The sequence below is a fragment of the Mesoplodon bidens genome (genome assembly GCF_964165515.1).
Source record: "Mesoplodon bidens genome assembly, chromosome: 11".
NCBI classification, from domain to species: domain Eukaryota; kingdom Metazoa; phylum Chordata; class Mammalia; order Artiodactyla; family Ziphiidae; genus Mesoplodon; species Mesoplodon bidens.
This window is the reverse complement of record NC_138167.1, coordinates 22,830,052-22,847,581: the sequence shown is the minus strand read 5'-3', so window position 1 is coordinate 22,847,581 and position 17,530 is coordinate 22,830,052. Positions and strand designations below refer to the sequence as shown.

The following is a 17,530-nucleotide window of genomic DNA, read 5'->3' as shown; positions in this document are numbered from 1 at the left end:
CACGCCCCACTACTAGTGACTACCCCCAGTGTTTGTGCTCTATATCCTTGAGTAAAACTCTTCCTTCCTTTCTCAAATATACCTCCTGCCAATGAAATTTAATTTCATATATCCTTAATCACATTTTCGTTTGTGAACTTTATATCTAAGTATTCTAAACTAACTACCACAGCATTTACCTATGTAAATAAGAAAAATACACCATTTTTCTTCAAAAGTCTAGAGACTAAATCTTTTTCATTAATTATCACAAGACCAAAAAGAGATCAACCTAAAGAAATAGGATTCATCCATATCCTTGAATAATCTACCAGCTGAACTTACTAGCATTCAACATTTAGAGAATTCCTAAAGCTGACATTTAAATTAAAGTCTCCTATTAAACAGTTTTAAAACTATGAGGCAGTCAATTACTGAATGTTGAGTTTGTGAGTAAGAGTGCAGAGTTTTCTCTCTCTTAAGTGTTCAGGTCACAGCAAAATTATCATCGAAAAAAAGAGCCAGAATTTCAATTTGGATTCTGCATTGAGTTGTCAGCCAAGAAGTCAATTGGGGCAATCTGCCAGAGGAGCTAAGTGACGTGGAATACAGTAGCTACTCTCCACAAACTATGACAAATAAACATGGTTTATATACCCAAGGATAGAGACCTTCCATATTTCTATAACAGGATGCAGAAAGAAAGAACCCTAACAACCATAATTAAATTGGAATGGCTGGTTAACTTTGTACCTATATAATATTAAAAGGAATAGATCCGTTGAATGTATGTTGAAGTATAACTGTTACTCTAAGGTAAACTATCTACTCTTTTTTCTCTGATATAATAAATCAAGTAATATAATAAGATTCAGTAACATAAATAAGATTCAGTCACCCAACAAAACCCAAAATACTAAAGCAAATACAGGAAATATACAAATATGCTAAACAAAAAACAGTGTTAGATGAAATGAAGAAAACAGGTAAGTTCATATTCTAAATATCTCCATATTAACAGCTATTAAAGATCAAAAGAAGAGAAAATGATCCTAACGTAAACTCACACTATTCTTTCATGACATTCAGAGCACTGGGTATATACTTAATATCTCATTTCTCCTATTAACATCATTAATTACAGTCCCTATCTCTAACAATCTCCTTTTCACCAAGTTCCAAACTCGGTAAAGGTCTTTCTTAAAAAAAAAAAAAAAAAAGCAAAAATCACAGAGCTCACTTGATGGTAGTTCCAGGACTTGAGCTCAGGCATCCTGACTCCTAATCCAGAGATTTTCCTGCAAGACTATACTGGCTCCATAAAAATAACTGGGTTACAAAATATTTCAATAAAATGAACACACACTGAAAAGGATTAAGGAAAAGACAGTGCTTCTTCAGCTAACAATTTCCTTACAAAGCATCCAACTAAAACCTAAGAGAATAATCCAACAGCGCAAACATACTAATTAGCTCTATAAGCCACTAAAAGGCCGTGTACTTAATATACTAAATCAACTCATTACAGGTGTAAGCATGAAAATATGTGACAGATCTTCAATACTCATCCTTCATCTCACAAGTATTTCCTAACAGACATGTATCCCAGCAAAATCATCTGCAGACAATTTCTCAAACCTCTTCTTTACTGCTTTCACTAGTAGTACTTAACTACCTCAATTTAAACCATTCCTATGGTCATGACCAAGTGTTCAATAACAATAAATCAGTTTTAACTTTCAGAGGGAATATATTTTAATTTATCTTGATTACATTTTTTTATTCCAGAGTTATATTCAAAATGATCAAGAAAGGATCATGAACACCAATGATAAATAATACATTTAGTATACTCTATTATAATCCCACAAAGTTAAAACAATTACATAAGCAAACTAAGGTAAATAACAGCACATACCTCAAAACCACCAAAATCGTCATCATCCATTCTTTAAGTGCACCTGAAAAACAGAAGACATTGAAACAAGCCCACACACACGGTCATTTATGTCAAACACTTCTCTCACTTAAAGGTATATATACATTTTGATTTGTTTTCTTTTGATTTATAAATTAAAACGATTTTATTTGGGTTAAAAAATGTGTTTTAACTATATGCATATGTATTTTTAACACAAAAAGACTGAGGTTTTTTGGCAAAATTAGCCATTCTGGCAAAATTAACAATTTCTGTGACTTTTTCAGCAACCATGTATTTTGCCATTTTATGTTGAGACGCCAGGAGTGGAAAAATATTCTTTTACATTTTAATTTGCTTTTCCCAAATTGGCACTAGGGCTCAATTCAATAATGCTTCCTGCTTTTTGCATCTATTCCTCAGTTGTCTGGCAACATCAGCACAAACTCCAGTTAAGAACAGGACTGTGGTGAATTTTTGGAAATCTGTCCCACACCACAAAGGTTCTTCCCTCGGTTTCATGGCCGAGGTTGATTTAGATTTTCAAAATTGATCAGCATTTTTGAGCTGTGGCCACAACTTCTGGAGCATTTTGATATGTGTATTTTTAGCTGAAACTGCTTTGCACTTTTGGAAAAATGTGGAGCAAGTTACTAGGCTGATCAAGATAAATCAAGTCATGTATTCATGGAGACCAGGAAAGAGAAAAACACAAGCGAATATCCAGAATACCTCTCTTCTTTACCCTTAAAGTATGTAAGAGAGACAAGCAGTGGGATAATACATGCTTTATTTTGTCCTAATGCACATCATAAAAATAAAAGGATAAAACCATGAGTGCCTGGGCTTTGAAAAAAAAAAGAAAAAGAAAGAAAGAAAGAATAAGAAGGAGACGCTTTTATCTAACAAACAGTGAAAGAACTAAAAAACCTGGAAAGGTAAAATGAGTAATAGGTGATATATAGTAAAACAAAAAATAAATTCACAATAAATTGTGAAGTGATACTCTGTTCAATAACTGGTTTCCTTTTCTATCTTTCAAAAGTGAATATATTCAAATATTAATTATAGTTTTCTTGACCCAGTAATACTAAACGGACTTGATTACAGAAAAACAATCTTCTCCAACTTCTAAAAAAAGAGAAAAACAGCTAAGCAAATTAAATCATATGCTAAGCTCTAATTCTAAAGGTATTTTCTAAGGCATTTTGCTTTGAGTTATAAAACAGTAGTTATCTACAGCCATGCTTTGCCTTGTCACTAAAATTAATACTAATGCCTTCAAAAATAAAACTCAAAGATAGTCAAAGAAAAATAAACAGTAAAAAACAATCTCAAGGATTGCTTTGTTTTAATAGGCAAAGAAAATTTATTTTCACAGAAACTCAGTAGGTAATGACACTATAAGGAATATGTAGACAGAAACACATTATAAAAAGGGACTATATTAAATTAATCAGAATATAACACCAGTATTGTCACCGTTATCCACAATTTAACAATCTGTTGAAAAATTTTTAAAAGATGTACTTCTCCAAAAATCAAAGCTAAGCAACTCATCCACATACACTTAAAAAATATAAACCAGACTTTCAGAAACTTTTGATGGTGGTTAGTTTGAAATGGAATTCACATTAATTCTGTGTTGCAAGCAAATAGAAATCTGTATGTGATTACATTTTTCATGAAGAAATTATGAAAGGAGAGTGATATGGATACTGAGAATTAACCGAGTCAAACTATAAACACCAAGTTTGTGTTTTCCACATGTGTCCCACGAATCTCAGGAGACAATTAAAAGATATTTTTAGCATCTACAAACACTGTACCCAAATAACATGGTTTCAAAATAATGGAATTTTAGAGTAATGCTTCTATGTGTTTTCATAAGTCATATCCCAATAAGTTATTTGTAAGGTGCCAGAAAATTTGAAAACAAAAACAAATACCCATGCCTAACAATCATTTCAGCTTGTTTGCCTGTAGTAATGAACCAAATACCATCAGTTTCCTAAGTACTGATTTAGCTCTACAGAAGAACATATTAGTGACCACGGATGCTTTCCATACCCCAGCAACTATTACACATTAAAATGCAGATTAGTCTTCCTGTACTTTATTTTCAAAGAAATATTAATATATTTTAAAAGACAAATGTGTCCTGAGTTTCTTAAAATACAGTACTAGAGAAATAAACATTATTATTTTAAAGCAATAACCTTTCTCTGAATAATTTAGTTTCAAATTCTGAAACAGTTTCTGTTTCCTGCTGAACATTTTAAAGAGCAGGAGGAAGCAAAATTAACAACACTGATTTGTAAAAATCAATTTTACAAAATACAAAAACTAAAAATTAGTTTTTAAAAGGAAATATTACAAATGTGGGCTTCTTTATGGATTTAGCTAGTCCAATACATTGAGCACACTGTTTTGTCTACCGTGCATTTGTAAACCTTTTAGAAGACTTCTAGCATTTAACATTATCCCATTAAACTGCAAATATAATATAGCAATGCCAAATATATCTGTCATCTATGTTATAGAATCATGAGCCTGGCCAAAAAATTGACAGATCATGCAGTTCATTCTTTTGTGTCATGGCAGGGGGTGAGACGTATACTTTGTTATGTTGAAAGATTACATAATATCTAGGTTTAACAATTCTCAGGCTTCTTTACATCTGAATTTAATATCTTCTTTTGCACTATCATATTAATTCCCTCCTTAACTATCCTCAGTATTCAATATATTGCTGATATTTCATAAGAAAAACATATACACAACACTTAATGTAACATTTTTATTTAGCAACTCTATAGAAGAGATCCCTCAAGGTCCTCAAGGAGTTACAGCCTGGTGTGGAAGGGAGGGCAGTGTGCAAGAAAAGCATGCAAATATAACATGAAATATAAAAGGGTCTTAACTAAAGAAGAAAAAAATCCAAGGGGGGAGAAAAAGATTTTCAGAAGGTGAAATGTCTAGGTGGAGCACCATGAAATGCTTCAGGTAAAAGGAAACATTTGAGATTTATTTCAAGAGACTTAGCAGAGAATTTTAAATGACACATTAAGAACACCCATCTTATTCAAGTCTTTTCCCAAAATCTTTTCCTAGAAGATAGCAAGCAAAGATTTGACTGTTTGCTTTCACATAAACACAGGGTCAAAGAGTAGGTAAAAGGAAAAAACTGCAAAAAAAATTGAAAGCAAATACAAGGAAGATGAACCTTACACTACCAGTGGGGAAAATGAGCATCAATCACGTTTACATCACAGAAACCACAAAAGGCTCAAGAATGGTCAACACCGAAAGTTGGGTAAAGAAGAGACTCAAAATAAGAGTCACAGTCAGATATATTCCAAGATCCCTTCCCAGAATCTGCACAACTGGGCAATTTACAATGTCTCATCACAGAAGAAAACTGAAGTTTTATTCCTTGGACAGGGTAAAACCAAGAATTTCTGGATTGGAAGACCAGAGACAGGTGACTAAGTCAAACTTTTATTAAATTTTGAGACACATTCCTCAGTCTTCTTTCACCACTCAGCAACCAAACTGCGACTTGCCAGGCTTCAACCTCTGAACAGCAAATTAGAAGATTCTTCTCTGGTGAATCTAATCAACCCATGAAAAAGAACCTCATCAGAAGTTCCACAAAGAAACAGCTCACTCAGGTAACACTACTTTGACAAACCCTACCCACACACACAGAATTTCCAATTTGCTCCTTATTTCAATAAGAGACAAAGTAAGTATAATGGTTAAAAGAAGGGACTATGGAGTCAGGCTATCTGGATTCAAATCCTAGCTCTGCCACTTACCTACTGTGTTACATTGTGCAAGTTATTTAACATTTTATGGCTCAGTTTCCTCATCTGTCAGATAGGAATAATAACAATGGTAACCAATTCCTAACCTCATTATGAGGATTAAATACGTTAAAATAGATGAAGCACTTAGAACAATGTCTGACACACTTTAATCATTATGTAAGTGTATGCTACTTTACTATTAGTATCTCACTCTTACATATGAGCAGACTGCCAAGGACAATCAAAGATATGAAGAAAGTATCTAATATGAAAAATAGAGACCAAAAAAATGGAATAAACAGACTATATAGGAGAGAAATTAAAAAAAAAAAAAAACTATAACTAATACCTTCAGAGAGTTGAGAAGAGAAGACAGGGCATTCATGAAATAAGAACAAGAAGCTTTAATTTTTTTTTGGGGGGGGGGGGTGTAAAACAAAACCAAGGTCTTGAAAATAAAAATGATTACAGAAATGAAAAACTTCAGGTTGGGTAATAGAGCTGAGAAAATCTCCTTTAAAATGAAGAGTAGAGGGGCTTCCCTGGTGGTGCAGTGGTTGAGAGTCCGCCTGCCGATGCAGGGGACACGGGTTCATGCCGTGGTCCGGGAAGATCCCACATGCCACAGAGCAGCTAGGCCCGTGAGCCATGGCCACTGAGCCTGAGTGTCCAGAGCCTGTGCTCCGCAACAAGAGAGGCCACCACAGTGAGAGGCCCGCTTACTGCAAAACAAAAACAAAAACAAAACAAAACAAAAACCCACACTAAGTCACAGTAGAGAAAAAGAGAAGATCCTACAAGCTTCTAAAGAGATAAAATAGGTTTTATACAAAGGATAAAGAATATATGTAATGGCATTAGGCTTAACAGAGCATCACTGGAAGGCAAAAAACAATGAAGCAATGCTTCTAAAATTGTGAGGGAAATTCTACAGCACAGAACTTTATAATCAGCCAAACCAACAAATAATCAAGTTGAGGGAGGCATAAGGCATATTCACACCAGCAAAGTCTAAAAAAAACAAAAACAAACAATTCCCAAACACTCTATGGAGTAAAGCAAGGGAATAAGACATGAGGAAGACATAGGATTAGGACAAAGGAAATCCAACTAAAGTGAAAGGCAAAGGGAATTCTCCCAGAAAAAATGAAGTGAGTTCCCAAGACATCTATGTAACAAGAAGAGAGAGCAACCAGTCTCAACTGGAGCGGAGCGGAAAGCTCCTGGGAGATGTATTCAAGGAAATGAAATTAATAGCCTGTCTCTGTTTTACCGTTAGAAGAGGAATATTAAACAACTGGGGGAAAATTTAGGCTTGAATTAGGGATTAGAAAAATAACCAAAAGAAAACAGTGAGAAAATAACGTGTTGGACAGGAACAGTAAACATTATATACTATATTTTTCGGCTGTGAATAGTACTGACGTGGTCATATTAATGTAAACAATGAATAACTAACTGCACTGAAATTATAATATAACCATATTGGGAAGGTAAGAGAAAGAAGATGAAGGATGTGGTATGAGGCAGCGGGGCTGGTAAAAGACAGTTAAAGCCTCATCTTCCATAATGGAAAGACAATGGGTATGAAATTTAAAACTCGAGAAGTAGCAATAATAAACATGTTATTTCGTGATTCACTGGTAAACACTAAAAGAATCAGCTATATGTGCTGAACATCTTGCTTCTAGAAAGCAAGAAATGGAGAGGCTGGAAAAGAATAGAGGGCATTAGGAGATGGCTGTGGGTCATAACAAGCCTTTTACAACTTTAAACTGTGGTCACGCATAACTGAATTTTTTTAACGATAGCATATAAAACATCATGGCACAATGAATGAACTACCCATTATTTCCATCAAAATACTACTCTGAAAAAGAAAACTCAAGGTAAGCTTTTTTTTTTCAGAACAAACTATAAAAGAAGGTTTAAATGGTTTAAATTAGCATTTAATCAGTGAATAAATGAAAATGTGTCATGTTAGTCTCCTTTATAATATGTTCCCATATTATAAGTATTTATACAAAATGTAAAAGTGTATCTTAGACACCAAAGTTGCTCAAAACAAAATGCAAAAAAACACCAAATAGAGAAACAGACAATTTAGGTAACTGACTTCAGAAAATACAATCTCCAAAGATTATCCAGATTATTCAATCAGCCCGAAGTGCCTTACTAGTTAACACTGTCCATTCTGCATTTAAATCAATCTCTGTCCCATCTGGAAAACTACTGGCTAACCAACATCCTCATAATCACAATATTTTTCCATTTGAGACTATTTCATGCCATGTTTCCTAGAAGCAACAGACAGATGATTTTTTTTTCAGACAGTCCGAAGCAAATATAAATTGGTAAGAGGAAACATAACAAAGGAAATACACATAAACACAGACAGACACACACATACCCTTAGTTAAGGTTAAAAATGAACAGCCATTAAGATTGAACAAAAAGGAAGAGTCTAATCATATAAAATCAGAATTTCAAGCTTATCTGTTCAAGGAAATTATTTGTTTACCTGAATTTCCCTAGCTCTTCCAAGGTAATGTAAGAACCATTTCTTAACCTTTTTTTTACTCCCTAGGACCTTGAACTACGTAGTTCCTAGCACATATCAGGAGCTCAAAAAATATTTTTGAATCAATGCTTTTGGAATAAATGACTCAATGAAAGCAAATGAGTTACTAATAGCTCCTCCGAAACTTCCCTCTTCCTCTTATTTCTCCAAGAAAAATACATTGGAGTTTGAGCACTAAAACAGCTCTACCTTTAAGGTATGAGCCTGAGAGTCTATATCTTAAAAGAAATTATAGTGCCACACTCCACTCTCTTATCCAATTATTATCGTGGCTAATGATAATTTTGAAACTTCCTATATGAAGCTGAATTGCAGAATTATTACCATACTATAAATAATACTGCCAATGGCAAAATACAATCACAAGTTAAAGAAAATAACTGAGATGTATATTCACTACCTGAAAAATATTCTACTCCTAAATGATGAGATAGGAAAACACCCCAACCAGAACTAACTCTAATAACTAAACATTTTCCTTTATGTAATTTTCATCTGTGCTATCAATTAAGTCTTTGTGTTTGCCAACCTTCATTCAGGAAATGTACATGTCCCAGCAGATGAGAAAAAAAAGCACTTAGATTGTCCAATTGCTTAATCTACTTGCCAACCTGGTTAATTCTTCCACCTCCTCCAACTCATTAACAGCAATCTTTCCCTCAGCTGACGGTCTTCTGATCATATCTCACTCTCAATCTTAATGCTCTACCTAAATTTTCCAGAATTAACCACCTCATTGGGGCCAGTCATATATTCCCAACCAAATAATAAATATTTTCATATGGTTATCCTGCTGTAAATCCAAAATTCTCACTCTGTGAATTACACTCCTATCTGGCAAAATCTCAACCCTCAATGAATCTTAAGGGGTACATACCTCACCTCTTCTCACATTTTAAGAGGACAAAGGCCTTCTCTGGATAGAAGGAAACAAGACTAAAGAAATACTATAGTCCCTTTCTCTACCTTCTTTACTTCTAAGAAAAAAATAAGAAGAATGATGAGAGCAGGACATCCATATGTTCTCTACAGGTGAGGTTAATGTACAGAGGTCAGCATGCATGCACAGTACAAGTTCTTTGGGTTCCTCACTGGGAACTTTGTGCCCATAAACAATATAATCTTCCTCTGGTCCAGCTCCCATAAGAGAAGCTCACCAGAGAAAAACTTCATTTTCTTAACATGTAGACATGTTTTTTAGCTTACGGGTAAGTTTAATTCAGGAGAGAACTTGTAGGAGACCTCATTTCAGCCTCAGTCCATGCCACATTTACATTAAACTTTTAAGACTAGAGCCACTTTTCTGATTCCTATGACTCTTGGTTCTATGTCTCAATAGCTTCAGAATCTGGAGTGGTTACAAGGCAAGAGATAACAGCTCCCACAAAGAACCACCAACAATATCCAACTGCCTGTCTTCTGCTGAGAAGTATCAAAAGATTCACTATAAAATGCAGGTTTCCCATCTTCAACTGGGTCCACAGTGCAGCCTACCACACCCACTTTTTTTCTAATTGAGCCTCTTTCCCTCATTCTCCGAAGCTATTTCAAAGATTTTCCGCTCTCCTCAAACTTCCAACCTGCCTATTCCTTTCAGTAATCAAAGCACATGACCAAGCCTCCTGCTAAACAGAGAAAACAAAAGGCATTTTAAGGGAAGGCCCTTAACTTTTTTCTACCACAACTATAGTTACCAGCAGCTATACTCAACTATTCCACTTCATTCTGCTCACAAGAAAAAAGGAATCCCTCCACCTACTTAGGGCTAATTCCCCATCTGTGCTCTGAGACCTGGCTCTCTCAACTATTCCCTCTCTTTATTAAATATTCAACTTTCCCCTTTTATTTGGCTCTTTCCTATTAACATTGAAACATGTTCCATGTCCTACATCTTTAAAAATGAAACAAAACAAAAACAAAAGCAAAACCATCCTCAACTACATTCTTCTCCAACCACAGCCCTCTCCTTTTCACAACTCAACATCATAGATGCTCTATTCTTACAGCCCATGCCTGCAACCAATTACCTCCTTTTCACTAAATGCAAAAAGACACTTTCAATTCCTTGTCTTATTTGAACACTAACAGCATTTGACCAGGCTTTCCTTCTCAAAACACTCTCAATCCGTGGTTTGCAAAACAACCATACTTCTTCCCTCTTTCTTCCTATTTCTCTGACTGCTTCTTCCCAATCCCCCTTACAGGTTCTTCTTCTACCTACCCTTTAAATGTTAGTGTTCTAAGTGCTCCAATCTAGCCCCTCTTTTTATCTCATTTCAAATAAACTCTCCAGATTACCTCATTCATTCCTTCAGATTCATTTACAAACAAGTTAAGGAATCTCTAGTTCAGATCCATCTCCTGAGCTTCAGATCCATAAACCCAACAGACAATCGACTAGCTTCTCTTTCAGCTAACAGGTACTTCAAATTCAATACAATCAAAACTGAACTCAAGATCTCTTCCATCAACCTCAAATTAACTCTTCCTCTAGGATCCCTTCACCCAGTGATTGGTACTGCCATCTACAACACAGTTGACCAAGACAAAAACCTGGAGTCATCCTTGCGCCCTCCTTCTCTCACTCCACACATCCAATCAGTCACCAAATCCTATGTCCTAAATACTTCTAGAATGCATGTACTCAATCACCAATACTTTCATCCTAGTTAAGGCACCTTTATCTTTCATCTGGTTTATAGTATCAGCCTTCAAAATAGTTCTCTGCTTCCAGTTTGCTCCTTTCTATTCCATCCTCCACTCCACTACCCAAATGATTCTTCTAAAGACTCATCTATTTAAAATTTTCAATGGCTCTTCATCATTTTTTGGATGCAGTCAAAATTCTTAACATGAACTAACGAATCTGTGTAACCTAGCTGTTCCTACCATCCTCATCTGTAGCATATCCATATACCGCAATCATTATTATTACTGTATTATGAAATACTCTAAATATATTATTCTATGGCTAAAATAAACTTCCTTTCTTCTTCACAAAAGACTTTCTATTCTAAATCTGTTATTTTTGGTCACTAGTATTATCATTCTTTAATCTATCCAGAATGCAGAAACTACATGTTACCTTTTACACTTTACACTACAGCCAGGTTATGTCATTCAGTCCTGTATTAGTTTCCTCGCTCCTCTTTCCTTTCTCCTCTGGTGACCATCCCTGTGATTCAAATATCTATCACTATTTCTGGAAAATTATCAGAACTTACTTTCAGTCACTTTGCTCTTCAATCCGTTCATCACACTGGGTAATCCTTTCTAAAACAATTAAGTTTTAAACTCTAAAACTATCATCATATCAATCTCAACTCCAAATCTTTCAAAACAAGAATGACAAATCCACGCCTCTATGGAACACAAACTTTGGAGCCTCACCATGTAAGCAAAGCAAACATGAAGACAAAGTTGTGAACTGCACTGGCACTAATGATTAGAAGTAAAAATGTATCCTGTAAAAAAGCCTACAATTACATCACAATATTAAGGCAATATTATGAGGGTACTCTATACAACAAGCAATAGAGAAAAGTGTTAGTTAACAACACAGTAAAATCAGTGTTGACAACTTTATAAAGTACAGAAGATCACAAATGTAATTTTCTCTAATAAAGTATTTCATATCTTTCATAGTGTTATATGCTCATCTATTTTTTTCTATTCATAGTGAAGCCTCATTTATCTGGACAGATATATCTGATAATCTCATCAAACTGGAACATGGTTGTTCTGATACAATAAGCATAACACTCTTAGGTAGATAACAGTGAAATTATAAACTCAGTGTCTCAGTGTTCAGATACTTTAACCACAGACAGCTTTACACTCTTGATTAAGAATTTGTTTACTCTTCTACTAGACATAATTAGAGGCCCCAAGTGCCTCTCTGACCTCAACTATAACTCCCCCTGACTCACTTTGTTCTAGCTACATGTATACTCCCTATCAATCATACTCCTGCCTCAAGGCGTCTGGGTTTTTTTTTAATTGTTTATTTATTATTTTTTTTAATAAAATTAGGATATGAAAACCCACCACCAAGCGTAAAACTGAAGATCCTAACAAGAAATTACACATAACCCCTCCTTGGACCTCTCTGGACTCACAATCCTAAATTTATTTTTCATCATTCCTTTGCTTTCAGGTTAATGAAGTTCCATTTTATCTACACTACAAAAAAGCAGATTATTTTTATTTTAACTATTCTTTTTTTTTTTTTTTTTTTTTGTGGTACGCGGGCCTCTCACCGCTGCGGCCTCTCCCGCTGAGGAGCACAGGCTCCAGACGCACAGGCCCAGCGGCCACGGCTCAGGGGCCCAGCCGCTCTGCAGCATGTGGGATCTTCCCGGACCGGGGCACGAACCTGTGCCCCCTGCATCGGCAGGCGGACTCTCAACCACTGCACCACCAGGGAAGCCCTTAACTATTCTTAAAGAGTATACCATGACACAAATTTAGGGAACTTAACTTTTTCACATAATATTATGTTGCTAATATTACTTTAGCTGCCATTCATTCTTTTGACTACTATAATATACCTCAGTTTATTCAGTCACTTTCCTGTCAATAGACAGTTGGGTGGCTTACAACATTGTTACTGAAAACAGAACTGCTACGAACATTCTCCAACACGTCTACTTTTGTATATACACAGAATTTCTGTTGGGTGTATGTCTATTAGTAAAATCACTGGGTTTTAAGGTTTGTCTATGTTTAGCTTCACAAGATAATGAAAAACTATTTTCCAAAATGGTTGCTCGTGGGCTTCCCTGGTGGCGCAGTGGTTGAGAGTCCGCCTGCCGATGCAGGGGACATGGGTTCGTACCCCGGTCCGGGAAGATCCCACATGCCGCGAAGCAGCTGGGCCCGTGAGCCATGGCCGCTGAGCTTGTGCGTCCGGAGCCTGTGCTCCACAACAGGAGAGGCCACAACAGTGAGAGGCCCGCATACCACAAAAAAAAAAAAAAAAAAAAAAATGGTTGCTCGAATTCTACTTGCAGAAGCAACATATAAAAGTATTGTGAATCCACATATTTTCCAACATTTGGTTTTAAATGGTATCTCACTGTGTACTTAATTTGATTTCCCCAATCATTAACAAAGTTGAAATCTCTTTATATGATTATTAATCACATATAGTTTCTCCTTTATCAAATACCTATTTATGTCTTTCACTATTTTTCTATGTTGTTTGTGCTTTTTGAGTTGTATGATTTTTTTATATTAATCAATGTCAGTTGTGTATATTGTAAACATCTAGTTTATAATCTTTCCCTTTCTTTAAGGCAGCTTTTGATGAACAAAAATTCTTAATGTTAACTGAATCTATTATTACAATAACTAATCAGTTTATAGTCTTGTCTTTTAAATCCTTTCCTATCCTAAGATATACACACCTGTATTTTCTACAAATAAAATTAAAATTTTATATTTAGCAGTTAAGTTAACCCATCTGCAGTTTAATTTTTGTATGTGGTAGAACCACAGATCCAATTTTTTTCTTTTTTTTGCCAATACAGATAATTTTTCCGATTACATTCAATGAATATAACTTCTTTCCTAACTAATCTGATATGCCATCTTTATCACATACCAAAATTCCATAAATATGTGGATCTATTTCTGGCTATTGAATTATTTCAGTAGAAATGAAATCTATGATATTGAACCATCCTATCCGTAAACATGTTATATAACTAAGATATACCATGGTTAATCTTTTTTTAATGCCTATTAATAAAATCTTACTAATTTCCCTAAAGAAGTCTTGTATATCTCCTGTTAGATTTATTCTTAGATACTGATATTCTATGATACATTAATGTCTTCTTTTATATTTTCTAGTTGTCTGTTGCTGTTGTATAATACAATTAAACTCTGTATATTTACCTTATATCCATTCATCTTTGCTAAACTCGTATCTAATAATTTATCTACATATTTTGATTTTATATGTAAATGGTCATATTATCTCCAGATAACAAGTTTTATTTCTTTCCAATTCTTATTCTCTAATTTCTTTTTCTTATCTTAAAGCACTGGTTATGTCCTCCAATAAAATGCTACGTAGAAGAGGTAATGTGGTGATTATACTTTTCAAAGACAGTATCAAAAATACCTCCTAACTCACATATTCTCCTAAGAATGAAACAATGATATTCCTTCCAGTGAGCTGTAAGGTCTCTGTCTTCTCCCTTTGAACCTATGTGTATCGTTATGACTTCCACAGCCAACACAGCACAGCAGAATTAACATGTGTGACTTCCTCAGTTAGGTAATAAAAATGCAACTTCTGTCTTGTGTCCTTGTATTGTTCAACTTGTAATCTAGCCACCACGTTATGAGAAAAGCCAAGCCAGCCCACTTGAAGAGACGACACAGAGAAGTCACGTGCACATTTTCCAACTGATTTCCTGAGTTCCCAGCCAGCAACTGGAATCAAACCACCAGATATATGAAGATACTTCCAGGTGATTCCAGGCTCTAGCTATCAGGCCACTTCCAGTGTTTAAGTCATCCCACTGAGGCGTTAGAAAGGGTGGAGCAGTAACAAACCTTCCTATTCTGCAGTGTCCCAGTTCCTGACCCTCAGAATCCATAAGTATAATAAAATAGTTGTTTCATGCCCTTAAGTTTGGGATGATTTGTTATGTAGCAAGAAAAACAGTAGATTGGGTTATAACATCCATGCCTATACCATTCCTGTTTTTAAAGGGAATGTTTTTAATATTTCTCCATTTAAAAGGATGTTTGCTGATGACTGTTGGGTTTTTTTTAATAGTCCCAACAAGTTAAAGAATCTCCCTCTTTTCCTAATTTATTAAGCATCCTAACCATGAACTTACACTGATAATCAAATGTTTTTTTTCTACCTACTGACATTACCATATGATTTTTCTCTTTTAATCTATTAATGTCATCATTTACATTTATAGATCATGTAATAGTAAACCATCCTTGCATACCTGAAAAAAAGCCAACTTTGTGATGGTATTTTTCTTCTTTTACAATGTTGGTTTCAATCTGCTAATATCTTATTTGAGATTTCTACAGCTACATTCATGAGTGAAATACATCTGCAATTTTCATTTCTTGTCATGCCTTCATCTGGTTTAGATATCAGGGTTACGTACGGCTTTCAGAACTAGGTGGGGCAACATCCTCTTTTTCTATTAATTAAAAAGAGATTGCATCAGATTGGAATAACCTACTTCTTAAAATTTTCGTAGAAACTTGCTTAGCAAATCATCTGGACTTGTTGCTTTCTTTGTGGTAAGATTCAATTTCTTATAATTATAGAATGATTCAGACTTTTAATTTCTCCATTTTTTGTAAGTAATATTTTTCTAGAAATGTGTCTACTTCTAAGTTTTTAAAAAACAGTTGGCATAAAGTTGTTAACAGTATCATCATGGTTTTTTTTAATTACAGTAAAATAAATACAACATAAAATTAACTCTCTTAACCATGTTTAAGTGTACAGTTCAGCAGTATTAAGTAGATTCATATTGTTGTGAAATCATCATCATCCATCTTTTCATCTTGCAAAACTAAAACTCTGTACCCATTAGACAATAACTCTCCATTCTCATCTCCTTAGTCCTTGACAACCGTCACTCTATTTTCTGTCTACATGATTTTGACTACTCTAAGTGCCTCATGTAAGCGGAATAATACAGTAATTGTCTTTTTGTGACTGGCTTATTTCACATAGCATAATGTCCTCAATGCTCTTCCACGCTGTAGCATATATCAGAATTCCCTTCCTTTTTAAGACTGAATAATATTCCATTATAAGTAAGTACCACATTTCGCTTATCCATTCATCTGTCAGTGGACACTTGGGTTGTTTCCATGTCTTAGCTATTGTGAAGAATACTGCTATGAACATGGGTGTACGAGTATCTTTTCAAGACCCTGCTTTTAATTATTTTGAATATATACCCTGAAGTGGAATTGTCAGAGTATGCGGTAATTCTACTTTTAATTTCTGGAGGAACTGCCATACTGTTTTCCACAACAGCTGTATCATTTTGCATTCCCACCAACAGTGTACAAGGGTTCCAATTTCTCTACATCTTCATCAACACTTACTATTTTCTGGGGGTTTTTTTAATAGTAGCCAGCCTAATGGGTGTGAGGTGGTGTCTCATTACAACTGATTTTGCATTTCCTTAATGATTAATGATGTTGAGCATCTTTTCATGAGCTTATTGCATTCTGTACATCTTCTTTGGAGAAATGTCTATTCAAAACCTTTGCCCATTTTTTAATCTACTTGTTTGATTTTATTGTTGAGTTTTAGGAGCTCTCTATATATTCTGGATGTTAATTCCTTATCAGATATATAGTTTGCAAATATTTTCTCCCATTCTGTGGAGAAACTAAATCTTTCAAACACTGCTAGTGGAAATGTAAAATGGCACTGCTACTCTGGAAAATAATTTGTCAGTTTCTATAAAAGCTAAATACACACTTACCAAAAGATCTAGCAATTGTACTTCTGGGCATTTTTCCCAAAGAAATGAAAACTTATGTCCACACAAAAATCTGTACACAATTGTTCATAGCTTTGTTTTTAACAGTCAAAAAATGGAAACCACCAAAATGTCCTAAAATAAGAGAACGGTTAATCGAACTGTGCCACATCCATGCCACTGTAGTATTAGTCAGCATTAAAAAGAAAAGAACTACTGATACACGCAACAAGTTGGATGTATCTCAAGGGCATTATACTGAGTGAAAAAAAGCCAATCTCAAAAGGTCAAATACTGTATGATTCCATTTATATAACATTGTCGGAATGACAAAATTGTAAATATGGAGAACAAATTAGTGGTTGCTAGCGGTTGGGGATGGTGGCGAGGGAGGGAGTAGGGCTGACTATAAAAGGGTAGCACAAGGATATCTTACTGGTGACAGAATAGTTATGTGTTTTGATTTGATATTGGTTCTGTGGTAAAATGACAGAACTGTACACACACACACTGTACCAATATCAACTTCCTGGTTTTGATATTGTACTACAGTTACATGAAATATAACCATTTGGGACACTGAATGAAAAGTAAGCAGGACTTCTCTGTACTGTCTTTGCAACTTTTTATGAATCTACAAACATTTCAAAATGAAAAGTTTTTTTTTAATCCACACATCTTAAAAAAGTTAAAGTATGTATTTTACTAAAATAAAATCTAAATGTGTCTCTTTTAAAATGTTTTGTCTTAT

At 34.7% G+C, this 17,530-nt stretch overlaps 1 protein-coding gene across 5 annotated transcripts in view; it reads right to left on the bottom strand.

The window, feature by feature from the left end:
• The window catches only part of CCDC91 (coiled-coil domain containing 91), a 419,640-nt gene that overhangs the window by 321,735 nt on the left and 80,375 nt on the right, over positions 1 to 17,530 (bottom strand). For all 5 annotated transcript variants that reach the window (XM_081249365.1, XM_081249363.1, XM_081249362.1 and 2 more), the window contains exon 2: positions 1,898 to 1,940. In XM_081249365.1, coding sequence (XP_081105491.1) covers positions 1,898 to 1,927 — 30 coding nt within the window. In that variant the 5' untranslated portion in view covers positions 1,928 to 1,940. The remainder of the gene's footprint in view (positions 1 to 1,897; positions 1,941 to 17,530) is intronic.